Source organism: Ovis aries, chromosome 18, assembly GCF_016772045.2.
Source record: "Ovis aries strain OAR_USU_Benz2616 breed Rambouillet chromosome 18, ARS-UI_Ramb_v3.0, whole genome shotgun sequence".
Taxonomy (NCBI): Eukaryota; Metazoa; Chordata; class Mammalia; order Artiodactyla; family Bovidae; genus Ovis; species Ovis aries.
In genome coordinates, this window is record NC_056071.1 from 4,656,014 (window position 1) to 4,674,063 (window position 18,050).

The window sequence follows — 18,050 nt, forward strand, 5'->3', positions numbered from 1 at the left end:
GTAGGATTTCAGCATAAGAACTGGGAGGGGGGCACAAACATTCAGCTTATAGCAGTGGCGATGTTTTCACAGATGCATACTTGTATAAAAAATTAACAAATTGTATATTTGAAATATGTGCAGTTTATTGTAAATCAATTAGATCTCAATAAAACTTAAAATCTTTCTGTTCAAAGGACTGGCAAGGTTTCTATCCTCTAACTAGACTCTGATGGCACAGGTGATAGTGATGGGGGATCAGAGCTCTCTGTGGGATCTGTGAGTCTCTGCCAGTTTTGCTCTCTTGACAGCGCAAAATCTGACCAAGGAGTAAAGCAGAGGTGGTTTGGGCCTGGCATATGTTCCAGGTGTCATCATGCACAGTCCCCATGTCTGAGCCGAAGTACAAACATCCTTCTGATGTTCACTCACTTGTAACTTGGCTTCATTACTATGAAATATTTAGAAATAAAGAATGTTTTGCAGTGACATAAATGCTCATTTCTCACTAAGCCAAATAAAACAGTGATTGGAAAATGTCATAAAACCCAGAATATACAGAGCAGAAACCAATTATACTAGTTTAGTTAATTTCCTTCTGTCCACTTCAACATCACTGAAATGTTCGGCATCAGGGCCAACTGTGTCAAGGGCCACTTTTAGTTTGTGATAATGAAAGCATGTTAGTGATGAGGTTTTTCTTGTGTTTTCTAGGCAGGAGGGCACATGTACAGGGCGCCGTCTGAATTTAGGTGTGGGTCGAAACTGGTGCCCTTGTGGGGAGCAAAGCCGAAGCAAATGCTGTGTGCAGTTGACCACACCACCAACAGTTTAATCAGAAGGATTAAAGGTGGCTTTTCGAGAAGAATCTCAAAGAAGACATGTGGAGTTCTGGGGCCTGCAGACAGCCTCTCCAGTGTGAACCCCTTTGCAGCTGTGAATCTGAGCAGTTGCAGGAGGAATCTGCTCCCATATACAATCAATTTACACTGGCTGACACTTTTCATATATTGAGGAAATCAGCCAATTTTCCACAAGAAAGCAGATATCCATGGCTCTCAAAACTATTTGGGTATCAGAGTCAAGAAGGGGAAGTGAGTGCTAAAACTCCCCCAGAGTGTCTCACTCAATTTCAAAATATAAGGAAGGGGTAGGTTCTAGCTGACTGTTTATATCAATTCCTCTCATTTTTACAGTATCATCAGCTAGTTAGTCACAAATCCAAGACCAGGATATCACTTTGGCAAATGCTGGTAAAGTGGAACCATAAAATAAAATACCCAGCATTATTCTCTGAGTCCAAGAGGACAGGCCTTCTGGTGACAGAAATAACTACACACCATAAGAGGGCGCCATTGTCCCAAAGTTCTAGCACTGCTCCAGGCTTTCTTGAGTGTAGTGCTCCAAGAGTCCAAGAGTTTTGAAAGATGGATTTTTCTTTTAAGTGGGAGGAAAAGATGGGGCCAGAGCTCCTAAAATTATGGGAGATCCAAAAATTAAGTCCAAGGAGGAGCCAGTACAAAACAAATGGAGAAAGAGATTCTGAAATGAGTGCTGCTGCTGCTGCTGCTAAGTCGCTTCAGTCGTGTCCAACTCTGTGCGACCCCATAGACGGCAGCCCACCAGGCTCCCCCGTCCCTGGGATCCTCCAGGCAAGAACACTGGAGTGGGTTGCCATTTCCTTCTCCATGAAATGAGTACAGGCATGTCCATTTTGATGGTTTGAGAAGGCTCTTAATATTTCCTCAGCTGGAAGAACACTTAAAATGATATGCTAAGGAAACTGGAAAGTAAAAGTAATTAGACCTCAGAAATTAGATCTCATTTTAACCAGTTCCTAAGGGGCAAGAGACAAAGCTTGAAAGAAGATATTTGGGGGATTCTTGCTTACAGTCTGCAGCCGGCAGACTGGCTGGTTTGGTGGCAGCTCTCACCATGCGGCTAACTGGCGCCAGTTCCCACTTCTATTAAACAAGAGCAGTGGAAGCAAATAAGTTGTCAGGGAGAATGAATGGTCTTAACAGTCAATGCTCTGCTAATAGCATTTTAGGGCTTCAACCTGTAGGAAATGGGTACTTTTTTTGGAGAGGTGGATAGATAATGCAGTCACACACTAAAAAAATCAGAAGGGTATTTGAAAGTACCCATTGGGAACTCCTGGCTTAGGTCTCTTCTTTCAGCCAGCCCCACCACCCACCCCAGGTTTCATTTCATTTTGCGTGTATTCTTCTAGAGTTTTGTTGTAAAGACCTGAGCAAAAGTCTTATTCTCTCTGCTTTTTGTCCTGACGGAATGGCAGTCTCTCAGTCTAAGAAGGAAGAGTGTTTCCTCGCCCTGTTTTACATCTGCAGAATATCTCATTCTCTGATGGATGCAGAGTTGTTTACTTCCTCACTCCCCTCTGAATGGACACAGGTCTAATCGTTTACTATCACACACAGGTGACAGAATAATCCAGTACAAGTGTCCATCTGTACTGGTATGTATGACTGGAAGAAAAATTCTCAGAAGTGAGGGTGCTGAGTCAAAAGTAAATTCATTAGTAATTTGCAACTGTGATGAAACTGCCGTCCAAACGGGTTGCAGGACTTGGCTCTCCCAGCCGGTTTCAGAGCCTCTTTCTCCAGACTTCCCAACAGAATGTCTCATCCCACTGTGTTTATTTTAAACTCCGGTAGAGGCCTTACTACCATGGTTGATAACAATGTTATCACCCATCACTGGGTGATAGAAGTCTTTATGACCCTAGCCTGAGCGGAGCATGATAGCATGACAACAAGGTGTACAAATGAATGATCAATGCAGTGAGGTCATTTATTGAGTTTTATGGTGTTAAAGTTTTCTTATCCTTGCCTTGCCCGTTATGCGTTTGTGGATCTGAATTTCTGCTGCCCCAGTTTGAAGCTTAAACCTTCTTCTGCAGCTTGAATTCCACTCCACCACCCCAGGCAATTTTATGCTTCATTAGGCCTTGAGTAAAGCAAAGAGAGTTTGAGTTGCACTTCTGGAACATTTCCACGAGACTCCCAGGCCTGACCACCACTGTGTGCGGCCCTCAGGTGGCAAGGCAGCAGGCCAGCTGACCAGTGTCTGGGGGTGGGGAGGTACTCCTTCCCTCTTGAGAAATGGAAGCTTTGTCTTTGTGCAAACTCTCCAGCTGTGGAAACTCCAGCACGGCTTTAAAGATTAATGGCATTACTTGGCGATGAATGGGAAAGGCAAACTGCTCTGCTACACAAGGATTAAGTCCTAGACTAGGAGCAAACTGTCGCCAGCCTCTGCAGTGAGGTTATCTCCCGGAGAACATTCCGGCAGTTTCCTGGTGCTGGCGGTTGCCAGCGTTTTCTAGTAAGATTACATCCCGTCCGGATAGCACACAGAGTGGCGCTCAGTTCCTCGTCTCTCTCCCATACACACGAACACTTGCACTTGTGTGAGAAACACACACACACTGACTCAGTGTCTGACAGAAGAATGGACAGAGCTGATAAGCAGAACAAGGAAGCATGAAGTACATTCTAGCACAGCCAGCGTCGCAACCATTAGGGTGTGGAAGCCAGGACACAAGGCATATCGGTTGCCCTTTCCTGCATCTGGCTGGAAATGCTGCAAATACAAGGGAAACCGGGAGCAAAATTCATTAGCTAATGAGGACCTTAAATGTCAGTTTAATAGCAGCATTAATAATAACGCAAAGTTTTATTGGGTTAATAGAGGTTAAGTGGTAATATTAGTAAAATGGTCATGATAGATTTTCTTCTTTGCAGGCAATGAACAGAGCCTTCTGAAAGCACAGATTATAACTCCCTCCTCTGCATTTGCTGTTTCTTAAAAGAGGCATTTCTAAAGGTTTTAAAAATTATGACCACTTTTTGCAGTGCCCCCTGTTTGAGGCAGGAGTCTAGTAGCTGCGTCTTTAAAGAAACCCTTACAGGGAACTCTGTCAGTTGTTCGAGGCTTGCTGCCAACAAACAATTGAGGTATTTACCAAGGGTTTCCAAGAAATTGCTGCAAATTATATGAAATATTATACCTGTAACAGGCATTCAATGTATTAGGAACAGGAAAAAAATGTAACGTGTGGGAACAGTGTTGCAATTTGTGAGAAAGTGTTCAGTAATGTAGGTAGAGATGAATCACACTAATGAAAACAGAAAGGAAGTTGGCTGATGTGGCACTTTTGAACAATTTTTTCATCATCTGTCTAGAATCACTGAGGAGAAACTTCTAACATGAACTAGTGGAAAGGCTCACAAGGAAACTAAGACACTGAGGAGTCTGCAGATGCTTGTCTGGAGGGATACCCTCCACGCAGAAGGAAACAGAGACCCCCACACTCGATGTGAGGCCCTCATTCAGCCCAGGCCGCCTCATGGGTGGGGTGTGCCTTTAGGAGTCTTCCTCACTGAATACCTCTATCTGATTATGGTTAACACCATTCCTTTTTTAATATGAGAAAGACAGTTAATGACTTTAGCCTAACAGAGAGGGCTCCTAGTACAGCTCCTTGGAGGAAAGATTTTTCCTCAGTTTCCTGAGGTGAAACGCCTAGGAACTCTGATGAACCGTCTTCCTCACCTTTGCAAATAAATAAAGGAAAAGAAGACACGGGGAGTGAGCACCCGCCCTGACCTTGAGGGAGTTCCGGGGAGGGGGCATGTGTGTGCAGGGCAGGGGTCTCAGAGCGTGCCTCCAGCTGTGAAATCCTACCATACCGGAGAGTTCTGCCTCCTGATGCAGACCTCTGAGGAGGCCCTTGAGTCCTCACTTCTGCGTCCCTCCCCAGAACTGCTTTAGCCAGACCGTCCAGCTGTGCAGGAGCTTCCTCTCCACTTCCCCAGGCTGCACTCGGGAAGCTGTCCCACCCCTAGCCTGCAGGCTCTTGGAGACCCTGGCCGGCACCTACATGACCCAGCCCTCCCTAGTCTCCTGCCTGCTTCTAGCCTAGCATCACCCCACACTTGTCCGGAGGACTTGACCTGTGTAGTATTTCCCTTGACCCAGGTGCTCTAAACCTTCAGGCCCAATCTTTATTGAGAATAGGTTATTTTCTCTACATTAAGAAACACACACTCCCATTGAGTCTACAGGTATGCAGCTAAGGCTACTGACCTAGGAACTGACGGGGACCTAGGAGCCAGGAAATGGAGGGGGACAAAACATAATTCAAAAAACTAAAATCATGGCATCCAGTCCCATCACTTCATGGCAAACAGATGGGGAAAAAATGGAAACAGTGACAGACTTTATTTTCTTGGGCTCCAAAATCACCATGGATAGTGACTGTAGCCATGAAATTAAAAGATGCTTGCTCCTTGGAAGAAAAGCTATGACAAACTTTGATGGCTTATTAAAAAGCAGAGACATCACTTTGCCAACAAAGGTCCGTTCAGTCAAAGCTATGGTTTTTCCGATAGTCACGTATGGGTGTTAGAATTGGATCATAAAGAAAGCTGAGTGCCGAAGAATTGATGCTTCCGAATTGTGGTGCTAGGGGAGAAGACACTTGAGAAGCTGGTTCTCAAAACGTGTCTTAAGAAATCCATGGCACTTTTGTGTATGCGAAGACCCGACTCATTGGAAAAGACCCCAATGCTGGGAAAGTTTGAAGGTAGGAGGAGGAGGGGATGGCAGAGGATGAGATCATTGGATGGCATCATTGACTCAATGGATGAGTCTGAGCAAGCTCCAGGAGCTAGTGAAGGACAAGGAAGCCTGGCATGCTGCAGTCCACAGGGTCGCAAAGAGCTGAACATGACTGAGTGACTGAACAACAACACACCATTTATGTGCTTTTTAAATCAGATTTTAGTCTAAATGAGGAAACAGAGAAGTTTAAAGCAAGTTAGAAAATATTGAAATCATTATGTCAAAAAATTGAACATCTGTACCTAGCTAGATTTGTGCTTTATGGACATCATTGTGAATTATGAGGCTGTTGCTGAATTTGGGGAACTTGGCATTTGTGGCTTATGGTCTAACTGGAAACCCCTTTGGCTGATTTTTGAGTCTCTAATTCATGGTTCTGCATTTTTCTCAAGACCACTGTTGGAATCCTGTGTTCACTGTATAATGAGTATTTTATTTTTAGATGTGGATCACCTACCCAGGGAGCCTGTGGGAAGGTGGGTAACGAACTATATCTGGCACAATTCACAAGTGCCGAAGAAAGTGCTGATATCCAAAGAATACCAAGAGTGACCACTATTTAGCTGCAGAGATGATATCTCTCCTCTAAGATGGTACTTTAAATTGTGTATATTTCTTCATTTGGTCATCTTAGCAATGAAGAAAGATCCAAGGTTTACCCAAGCATGCTTATTTTCTGTCCCTAATTCTTGGGTTCATTTGTTTAAATGACGGGAACCTGTCAGGCCGAGGGAACCACTCTGCTGTCTGGGAGTTTCATTAAAAAAAAAAAAAAAAAAAAAACTCCAACACACTGGCGACTAAATAATAATAATTTACACAAATATTTGTTGTGTGGTCATTTCGTCAGCTTTTTGTTACCTTAGCTGTTTTAAGAAGAAGTGCATAAAATTCAAAATCCATCATAGAGAAGCCAGTTCTCAAAAACTGTCTTTAGAAACCCATGGCACTTCTATGGATGGATGATGTTAAAACACAAAGACTCAGACTAGAGAAACTGATGAGTTTCTACACAGAATGTAAAGAAAAAGCGTATTAACACCATCTACCATTTCTTCAACGTCCTTTAAATGCTGCTAGTGTTCGAAGGTTGGACACTGAGTATAGCTTTCTTTTTCTTTCTGTTTTTAGCTTAGAAACCAGTAGCAGAGAACAAGGTAGCTGAATTCACGGTTCATTCTGCAGTCATGCACGTTTCAAACGGTTCCTGAGCTGTTTATGCTACACATGCTCGCTCGTACCCACAGAGCTGCGGGAACAAAGATACAGTGTGAATCGGGAGGACGCAGGGAAGGTGGCCGGAGAGGTCCGCCCGGCTGGAGGGCTGGGCGTGGGGAGGCGGGTGTGTCTGAGGACAGTGTGTGCAGGAGGAACGCTCGGCTCGTCCTCCACGAGTGCAGTGTTCGAGGACCAAGAAGCCCCTTCTTGGAAATCCCTGATAAGATCCACGCTGGCGCAGCGTCTCGCGGCAGCCGGAGGCCGGGCGGAACGGCCTCGAGCCAGCGCCGCGCGCCGCGGCAGGGATGCCCCGGCGGGGCGGGTAACGGGCGGCCGGGCGCCTCGCTCCCGGCCCCAGGCGGCGCCGCGCCCGACCCACGCCCCCTCCGCCCGGGGCCGCCGCAGACCGCGCGGGCGGGGCTCTGAGCTGGGCTTTCTTTTTCGGGCAAACTTTCGCCACGTGAACCGCCCCCCATTCACTGCTGCGCCAATCGCGCGGCGCGGACGGATCCCGAGCGGGGCCACAGCGCACCGCCCCCTGCGCGCCGTGCGTGACGTGCGGCGCCCCCGCGGCGATGGCGCGCGGAGCCGGACGATGAGCAGCGGCCGCGCCGGCGCCGGCCACGGACATCAGCGTGCCGCGCGCAGCGCCAGCGGAGCCGAGCGCCCGGGGGGCGCCGCGCGGGGAGCCGAGCCGGCCGGGGAGCGCGGGGCGCGGGGCGCGGGCGGGGGGCCGCGGCCGGCGCGCGCTGGGCATGCTGCGCCCCTGAAGGCGGGCGCGCGCGAGCGGGACCGAGCGCCGGCGCGGGGCCTGCGGGCGGCCCGCGCTCCGCGATGGGCACGGCGGGCCCGCCGCAGCCGCGGCGCTGCCCGGGCGGGGCCGCGTAGGGCGGGCTGGCCTCGGCGGGCGGGCTGAGGGCGCGCGGAGCGGCGGCGGCGGCGGCCCGGCGGGCGGAGCGGCGCGGGCATGGCCGTGCGCGGCCGGCGCGCCTGGCTCAGCGTGCTGCTCGGGCTTGTGCTGGGTTTCGTGCTGGCCTCGCGGCTCGTGCTGCCCCGCGCCTCCGAGTTGAAGCGGGCGGGCCCGCGGCGCCGCGCCAGCCCCGAGGCTTGCCGGCCCGGGCAGGCGGCCGCGGTGCCCCTGGCCGGCGGGGCGCGCGGGGATGCGCGCGGGCAGCGGCTCTGGCCCCACAGCGAGGCCCAGGATGGCGTCCCGCGCGACAGGAACTTTCTCTTCGTGGGAGTCATGACCGCCCAGAAGTACCTGCAGACCCGCGCGGTGGCGGCCTTCAGGTGAGTCCCCGCTCCCGGGCGGCGTCCAGCATCCGAGCGCGCTGCCCCGCGGCCCGCGTGCGGCGCGCGCCTTTGCCTGCCTCCCAGACCCGGCGCTCGCTGGGTTTCCGTGGGGCCGCTGTGCCCCGTGGGGCGTGCCGGGCGTTGGCAGCGGGCTCAGGGGCGGTATAGCGAGCTCAGCGCTCGAAAGCAGGGGCTTTGGGGTCCAGCGGACCAGCCTGGCCCCTCTGGGTGTAGTCTTCACGCGGACTTTATGCTCCGCGCTTCATCTTCTCTTGTCCTAGTCCTTTCCTTTGTTGAATGAGCACCACCGAACATTTCCAAACACCCATAAGAGTGTTCGGAAAACTCAGCACAATACTGGTGATTGTGGTGGCAGCGGGGGTTATTATTCGAGGCTCTGAAACCTGCACTTTTAGCCTTGCAGAACTAGAGCCTGTGTAAGTTAATTTGGTCAGAGGCCTTCCACTTTTAGTTTTCACTGTTGGAACCATTCTGGTAAATGGAAGGGGTACACGCTGCACACTCAACCCCACCAGACTGTTTTGTAACTGGAAAGAGAACCTTTGGGAAAGCAGTTCTTGGCTCATGGTAGATTTGTTGTTAACTAGCCCAGTTTAGTGACGTGTGTGTTATCCGGTATCTGGGTCCTAGTTGGCCATATGAGTCAGAAAAGTGGCTGGAATCATGTTCAGGATTAACAAAGGGATTAGCCAAAGTAATCTTTAGAAGAGTGAAAGAGAGATGATATTGGAATGAATTTGAGGTAGAAGAAGGATGTATTAATAGATTCAGTAAAGAGATTTAATGGAAACCTTATATGTGTGAAGTACAGAAATGCTTACTCTACAGATAACATTTGGTATTCATCCAACCGCAGAGCAAACCAACCTGAGAGGTCTGCTGGGAATGGACTCTTAGAGCAGTCATTACTGAGAGAGGCCAAGCTGGTTGTTGTTCTTAATTTATAGCCATCACCTTTATAACTTCAGCTTTTAACTGTAGTCCTGGTCTAAATTTTCAGGCATTAGATGTTGTGAGGAGAAAAGCATATTTGGGTCTCCGTTCCTCTAAAGGAGGAGGTGAAGGATTGAAAAGGAAGGTAGAGAGCAGTAGAGAAAGTCTGCCTTTTCAGTGCATTGATTCCCATTCCTGTGTTTCCACTGGATCTTGTTAAGTCCATGACCTAGGTTCTGCCAGAAGGGGACTGAGGGCCTGAAAAGGTTAGAAAAGGTAGCATAAATTTGACTAAGATCATGACTTGGAAGCAAACATGCAGATCATGGTTTTCTCCCAGATCTATTGAATTAGGTGGAGTTGTGCTTTTTGTTGTTTCGTGGTTTGTTTCTTTTTTCCTTTGAAGTATAGTAGATTTACAGTGTTTTAGGTGTACATCAAAAAAACATCTGATTTTTGAAAAAAGGAATATCTAATCAGAAATTGAGGATGAGCTATATACATTGTTTACAACATGGGTTTTAAAGTAAATCTATATGACTCCAATTTGATGACACGTTCTTTGAAATCAAGTTTGGGACAGTTACCAAAGTGGTTTGTTCAAATATGGACATGTAACTCCCTGCCCCCCAAGCAAATACTTTTTCGTAGATAACAAAATCACAAACTAGAAGGGGTCCTGGTAACACCAGCAATACTCAGAAAATGATTTGCACACTGGATACTATTTAACACTTGGAAATGGTCTTTCCCCAAACCCATGCTTGAGGCTCTATGCTTGGCCTCCTTTCTAAATCTCCTACCTCATCTTTTTTGGATGTAGGATTTTATCTCATTGTTTATTTTCTTTAAGGCAGCTAGGGAAAAGTAGAAACATAATTTGTCCTCTGGCCCTTCTTTGTGGAAGTTCTGCCTTTTTGATAAAACCCTTACCGGGAAATGGTATATTCTATACAGTCGTTCAGTCAGCTTTCCAGCATACTTCTTCTGGTATCTCTCTGATCTTAAGTAGTCACATTAGTTGGAGCCTAGGGGTGGACCTGCCTGTCTAGTTAAGGTCCTCTCCTTCTCAGCTTGTCCACATTGTGATTAGACTGGCTGTAGGAGAGGACACAAGACGATTTTAGCCTTAAGGAACTTCTGGGGAAAGCCAAAATTGGGATGGAGGTTATAGGATGTAACTTATAATTATGGCTTTGCTGTGCTTTGCAGCCTGGGCCAAAAGTCCACACTCAGCTTTCAAACTGGAAATTTCATGCAGTATAAAAGTTGGCTTGAATCTTCTAGCACAGGGTAGAACTCTAGTTTGGCACTGAGTTCTACATTTCCGCTGAAAGTGAATATGTTCTTTACCGTAGGAAAAAAGTCAATGTTTTTATTTTTGTTTATTAAAGTAAAAATTTTTGTTCGGCTTATAGGTTGAAGGAGATGGCAGTGTTTTTAGAAAGATGACACTTTTAAAAGATGTGCTTTTATGCTAGGACGTTGACTGTCAGAATTCAGCTTTAGGGACTACTAACTGTCTGAGATTCAGAAAGGAGCTATCAAAGCCTTTGAAAAATTCAAGGAGATACACTTGTCTGCACTAAAGTTGGTACACTTAAGTGATGGGAGAGCACCATCATTGGCGACTTTTCAGTTCTGCCATATGCTCAGTGAGGAGAGGGAGCACCAGTAGACGTTAGCAGTGCAGCTGAAAGCAGGCGAGGCAAAACAGAGCCTTCAGACAGGGCAGCAGTGGCGCTCCTTCACAGGCACCGGGCAGATGCCGTGGCTCTTATGCTCACGGGAGTGGTCTTGGCTCATCAAATGATCCCATACACTTAGGATTCATCCCTTCGTTCAACAAATACGTGCATGGTGCCTTGGACCTGGACTCTGAATGTTTGGGAACACAAACGTGAAGATGCCTGTCCTCATGGAGCTTCTGCTCTAGTGAGAGGGACAGATACTTAAAGAGAGGGTTTCAGCCAGTGATGGTACTGTGGAACAAATAGAGCAGGGTGATGGGATGTCCTCTCTGTTAGATGTCTGGGGAACACCTCCGAGAATGTGGTGTTTGGGCTAAGATCTGGGAACGTCACGGATGAGTGTGCTTGGCAGGGGGAAGAGCTGGTAAATTATGAGACAGGAATCAGTTTGAAACTTGAAGAAGATCAATAAAAGAAAGAAGATGCGTGTCTGGTGTCATGGAATTTTACTCTAAGTGAATTAGAAACCCTTTGGAGGTTTTGAGCTTCCCTGATAGCTCCTTTGGTAAGGAATCTGCCTGCAGTGCAGGAGACCCTGGTTCGATTCCTGGGTCAGAAAGATCTGCTGGAGAAGGGATAGGCTACCCACTACAGTGTTCTTGGGTATCCCTTGCAGCTCAGCTGGTAAAGAATCTGCCTTCAATGTGAGAGATGTGGGTTCAGTTCCTGGGTTGGGAAGATCCCTTGGAGGAGGGAAAGGCTACCCACTCCAGTATTCTGGCCTAGAGAATTCCACGGACTCTATGGTCCGTGGGGTTCCAAAGAGTAGGACACAACTGAGCATCTTCCACTTGGACGGTTTAGATGGGAAAGGGAGGGGCTTGCATTATATTCTGAAAAGTTAATTCATGCTATTGTGTGAATAGGTTGTGGGGCAGCAAGGAGCTGTTAGGAGGTGGTCTAGGTGAAGATGGTTGGGATGGAGAGAGGATCATTTCCCCACGAAATATGTAGGAGCCAGAGTTGGGGACATGTTGACAAAATGCTTCAGAGGCCGTGAAGCAGAGAGGAATTCAGGATAATTTGTAGGATTTCGCCTTGAAAGAAAGGGTGGGTGGCGGTGCCATTTATTGAGATGGGGAAAACTAGAGGACGAATGAATTTAGGGGGAAGGAGGTAAGTCAGCCGAAACCTGGTTTTGCATAGGAGCAGGTGGATATGTCCTTAGTTTTATAAATATAATGAATTTTAAAAGGAATTGAGAACAGATTTATATCTGAAGTGATTACAGTGTTGCAACTCAAGCTGTCTTAAACTAAAATTCCCTTAGGGTTCTGGATAGGGTGGTATTCTACAAGTCAATATGTTAAGATTTTTTTTTTTCCACTCATCTGTAAAGTATTTGTATTCTAGGTAATTTCACTTTAAAATGGTTCTGTGATTCTTCTGAAGTAATTTAGTGTGCTGGTTAGTGATAGTTCAGTAGAGTCTCCGGCTGGGTTCATTATATCTTACTGTTACTAGCTGCAATTTTTTTTTTCCTGTTTTTCTTAGTTACATCATTTGATATGCAGAAGTTGGACGTCCGTGTAATTCAGTCTCTTCCTTTCAGGAAGCGCAGAAAGTTCATTGCCCTGGAGAGATTTTTTTTGTTTGACTGTGCTTCTCAGCTTGTGGGATCTTAGTTTCCCAACCAGAGATCGAAGCTATTCCCACTGCACTGGAAGTGTGCAGTCTTAACTGGTGGACAACCAGTGAAGTCCCAAGATTTTTTTAAGGAACATTATTCTCATTTTAGAAGGGGTACAAATCATCTCATCATCATTTTCACTGCAAATGATACATTGTCTCAGCACCACCTGTTAAATAAGCTCCTATTTCCCTACCAATTTGAAATGCCATCTTCATCATACTCAAGATTCTTGGGTATCTTTTTGGACTTCCTGTTTTGATTCATTGATCTTTCTGTCTGTTCTTGTTCCAGTACCACCCACTGAAATTATTGAGGATTGAAAAATATTTTAATATCCGGTAGACAAGTCCCCTTTGTTACTCTTCTGGTTCAAACATTACTTGGCTACACTTACCTGTTCCTGTTGAGAGAGTTTTGGTGCTATTTGGACTTTTTTTTTTAATTAATGGTTTGATTTTTTTTAATTTGTATTTAGATTTCAGTCCATTTTTATGCCCTGAACACTAAACTAATACAGCGCTATCTATTTATCTTGACTCTTGCTTCCCCTGGGCTGAAGATGGGGAACTGATTTGTTCTTTTTCTCAGAATAGAGAGGTGGATGGTTTCCCTTCTTTGCCCCAGGAGTGATAAAGGGTGCTCTGAAATATTAGCATCTGTTTATAGGGAATTATGGGAAGAAAGTTCGAGAAACACTAGCTTTAGATACAGGAATCTTATTGCAAGATGTTTTATCAATTAATGGCCTCTTCCTAATGTTTTAAATGATGGCAAACTGTTCCTTTTACCAGTCTCCATGAGCAGATCTGAGAGTTCCTTCTTTTTTGAATGCTGTAAACCATGTTTATCTTGAAACAGTTTAGAGCAGTGCTTGCTTTCTTAGAATTCAATTTGGCAAAAAATTACTGAAAGCCTTCTGTAGTCAAAATAATTAACATGTAAGTGAACTTTTGGGGGCACAACCCATTTCACATTATAAATTACCTGTATAAGAAAACTCATGAAAATTACGGTCCTGAAAATGAGTTTAATGTTATATATCGTGGCTCCAGATCTGGATGTCTCCAAACAGAATATTCCAAGGATAGTTTGGTTGTCAATAGAAGATAAACACGATTGTGTTTTTGTTGCATTGGCAATTTCATTTTTTTTCCCATTCATTAGTTAAGCTGCAGTTTTTGAAAGTAGATTAATAATTCCATTCTTGTGGAATTAATTGTCTAGGGAAGGAAGCAAATGATACTGTTGAATGAAAGGGCTCGCAAGGTGCCTGGACTTGTTACTGTGTGGATGCAGAAGAGAGAGGTCTGCACTGACTTACGAAGGGGATTGAAGAAGGTCTCCCTCACAGTCTTACCCCTCTTCCCTTGCATAGTCTTGAAGGATGAGCTGGAGTTTCTGAGGCAGACACAACAGGTTCCTGGAAATGTGAAATAGCAGGAGTTAGTGAAGGGATGATGAGAAAGAACAGTTCACTGGGACTGGGACCTGAGACCTAGCAATTCCACTAGAAATGTTTCCAAAGGAGTTTAGAAATGCGCTCAAACATGTGTTCTATGAAGTGGGAATTGCGAGAAGCTTTGGTGTCCTGCATTAGGAACGACGGACCGTGATTGGTTTCTCCAGTTTGTCCATTTTGTGATCTGCTTCTCTAATCTTAAAAAATGGTGTGGCTGAATATGTTTATCGGAATGAAGAAAAGTTCATAATATATCTAAATGAGAGTGGGTTTTAAAACTGTATGCCAAGTATGAGACCATTTTTAAAATCAGATGAAACGCTTCTTTTTCTGTGATATAGAAAAGAAAGTGTAAAAGATACACATACCATGATGCTGAATGATTTTTCATATTCTGGGTACTTTTTGTGTTTTTGAGTTTTTCTGCAGGGAGAACTTATTTTATTATAAAGCTACATGACTATAGTTTTTTTTTTGAAGCAGAGAGGTGACAGCTCTTGGGAGGAAGTGTGAATGCAGTTTTGAGCGTGTTAATTGCAGGTACCTGCCAGACTGCTGGGCACAGGGGATGTGTTGGCCCTGGGTTCCCTGGGGTTTGAGGTCAGGGCTATTCTTGTTTCAGTAAATGACAATTATTCCTCTCCCCCCAAATGTAGGGATAACACATTTATGTGGTGTTACTATAACTGTATTTCATCAGTTACTGTATCTGTACATTTCCAGATGATACTGAGGAGAGTCGGGTGACAGTGTTTTTAATGTGAGGGCTTCTGTGTATTCATAGTATTCTCTGCCTCCATCTTCTGTCAATGTCTTTTTGGCTTCTGGTTCTGGATGAAATTGGAGGAATGAGAAACTTAGTTACAATGTAAAAGAAGCGAAACTAGGGCTTGGCTGGTGGTCCAGTGGTAAAGAATCCACCTTACAATGCAGGGGACACCTGTTGGATCCTTGTTCTGGGAATATCCTCCGTACGGAGGAGCATCTGAGCCCGTTTTGCACAGCAGCTGAGCCTGCAGCCCACACTCCACAGTGGAAGCCACCGCGGTGAGAAGCCTGTGCCCGGCGACAGAGAGCCGCCCCTGCTCGCCACAGCTGGAGAAAGCCTGTGTGTGGCAACAAAGACCCTCCATGGCCAAAAGATAAACACATCTTTTTAGAACAAGGTAGTGAAACTGTTCATCTCACCTTAATTGTGTCATGAACGGAAGTGTTCATGGCTACTATATTTGTTCTGTAGGTAAGTACATTTTTCTGTGGATGATTAAAAATGAGGTGGTCTGCTCTGATTTGATGTCAACTCTGGGCTTGCAGAGCCTGAGGATGATTGAAAATGTAGCTGTTCATGCCATTAAAATGATTGCTTTGTAAATTGAACCTAGATGCAACCTAATACCAGAAAATAATTGGGCAGGATTCGGAGTGACAAAGGGACCCAAAGACAGAATGAAAGTTTCAGGAAATTAGTTTTGAATGAAGTCTTCTGGCCTTTGAAATCTGCCCAAACTATGAAGGTATCCTTCGATGGGCAGGTCTTAGCCAGGCAGACAGATGACATGGGAGGCAGTGACTGAAACGGGTATAAGGCTGTCTCCTTATCTGTGATGGCTGTTTTCTCAGCTGGGGTTTCCCTGGTGGCTCAGATGGTAAAGAATCCGCCTGCAATGCTGGAGACCTGGGTTCAGTCCCTGGGTAGGGAAGATCCCCTGGAGAGGGACATGGCAACCCACTCTAGCATTCTTGCCTGGAGAATCCCCATGGGCAGAGGAGCCTGGCGGACTGCAGTGCCTGGGGTCGCAAAGAGTCAGCGGGACTGAGGGACTAAGCACAAACACGGAGCCACGGAGGAGGGACTGCAGGAGTGTGGGTAATAACCTGGGAGAGCAGTGTGACGTGTGCAAGCCAGTGGGCGTGTTAGAGTCGGACCTCACTGGTGGCCTGGCTTCCACGTTTTTAGCTGTGTGATCTTGGGCAAGTTACTTACCTGGCTCTGAGCCTCAGTCTCCTCCTCTGTAAAAGGTGGGTCTCAGTGCCTCTCGCGTCTCGTGGCGTTGTCGTAAGTCTGAGTGTCTGGTGCCCTCAGCGTGCACTGCCCCTTACACCGTAACTGTTGGTTGTTGATGATTGTGAAGCACGCTTGATGCCAGGAAGCACTCCAGCGGAACACGACGACTGGCTTCACAGGAGTTGGCTGTGGGTTCAGGGTGGTTTCAAACAACGCTGATTTTTTTTTTCTTAAAATTACATTTGAAAACTTAATTTTGTTTATGCATGGTTAAGAATTAGTTGTGTGTTTACACTTTTTAAGTGTAAGCAGCAAAATATAAACTTATAGCTTTCTAAAAGTAGCTAAGACTTGAAGCTTGGAAATGGATCACAGGGTCAGAATTTATCTTCTGCTATTAACACTCCGAAGTTTAACTATTGTGTTTCATGGATGGCGTATTTGTGGTCTCTGTTGATAAGTGTTTCTGTTGTTTGCTGTGAATCTAGGCCCAAAGATGCTGCCTCCTGGGCTTGTGCCCAGGCCATTGTTGAGGTGGGAAGCTGTCATCCACCCTCCAGCAGCTTTATTGGGTGGGGGAGCTCTTTAATGTTTGATTTTAGCTTAAGTCTAGTTTTCAGGATTAATGGTAAGTGGTCTAATATGATTTTTCCTTTAAAAAATTTTCCCAACATTTGTGATCCCTGTTATATACTTCCCCACCCACTTCCAAAAGACTTTGAGATTGCTCATGTCATAGGGTCATAGCAGCGAGGCAGTTAAACATTTAAAAAGAGGAAGCCACATACCGGAAACCACATGCATAGAAGAGGGAAGCTGCAGCTTAGTACTCTGACTGCAGTGCTCCTGGAGGTAATGGGCTGAATAAGGCTTGTGGTCTCCTGCCAGGGACATTCCTTCAGTTCCGGGAGAGGCTGTGAGTCCTCACTGGGTAGCCTGCCTGGGAAGCCCTCCTTGTTCTCCAGGCCCGTGGCTGCTCTGACTGGCAGTCTAGAACTGTCCTTCATGGGCTTTTTTGGGAGGTTGAGCTAAGACTGCTGCTCCGTCGCGTTGTGCCTCCTGTAAGGGTGCTCCGGACCTTTGCTCCATTTCTTTGTCGTAGACACGGGAGAAACTTCCTTGAGGTCTTAGTATCTAGAATCATTATCCCACTTGACCCTGTACAGTGGAGCTCAGACTTGTGGCTCCTCTTGGTTGCCTGCTGAAAGACCTTACGACTAAATTTGGTGCCATGTTAGCAGACGTAGAGGACGTGTGACAACTGATGAGGTCTCGCCCCTTGAGCTCACTGGGTAATCACGGTCATGGGTACTGAGGTGGGCAGGCAGCCCCTACCCTGATTTTGTCCTCTCTGCTGTAGGTACCACCTTCATGCCTTGCTCCAACTTTCCGACTTTTGTTTTTCTTTTGCCTAATTTTTTGATTATTCTTTTCATCTTGTATGCATTTTGGTTAAGTTGTCTTAAATCCTTTCTGTAATAGGGAAGAATATAAATGTGTACGTTTAATTATGCAAGCATGATTACGGGAGCCAAACATCCTGGAGTGTGAAGTCAGGTGGGCCTTAGGAAGCATCACTGCAAACAAAAAACTAGTGGAGGTGATGAAATTTCAGCTGAACTATTTCAAATCCTGAAAAATGATGTGGTTAAAGTGCTGTACTCAGTATGCCAGCAGATTTGGGAAACTCAGCAGGGCCCATAGGACTGGAAAAGGTGAGTTTTCATTCTAGTTTCAAAGAAGGGCAATGCCAGAGAATGTTCAGACTACTTCACAGTTGTACTTATTTCACGTGCTAGCAAGGTAATGCTCAAAAATCCCTTAAGCCAGGGTTCAGCAGTACATGAACTGAGAACTTTCAGATGTCCAAGCTGGATTTAGAAAAGGCAGAGGAACCAGAGATCAAATTGCCAACATCTGTTGGGTCACAGAAAAAGCAAGGGAATTCCAGAAAAACATCTGCTACTGCTTCCTTAATTAAAATACCTTACCTGCCTCCTGCGAAACCCGTATGCAGATCAAGAAGCAACAGTTAGAACCAGGCATAGAATAACAAGCTGCTTCAAAATCGTGAAAGGAGTATGTCAAGGCTGTATATTGTCAGCCTGC

At 46.1% G+C, this 18,050-nt stretch overlaps 1 protein-coding gene across 3 annotated transcripts in view; it reads left to right on the forward strand.

Annotated features, from left to right (window-relative positions):
- The first annotated feature begins 7,395 nt into the window (after positions 1–7,395).
- Positions 7,396–18,050, forward strand: part of CHSY1 (chondroitin sulfate synthase 1) — an 82,597-nt gene continuing 71,942 nt past the window's right edge. The window contains exons 1-2 of one of the 3 annotated variants that reach the window (XM_060401964.1): positions 7,968–8,136; positions 14,870–15,176. Coding sequence is in view for 1 of the 3 variants with exons in the window: in XM_012098317.5 (XP_011953707.3) it covers positions 7,814–8,136 (323 nt within the window). In the remaining 2 variants the exon portion in view is untranslated. Of the gene's footprint in view, positions 8,137–14,869; positions 15,177–18,050 lie in introns of all 3 variants that reach the window. The other 2 variants (XM_060401965.1, XM_012098317.5) reach the window with 2 other exon arrangements.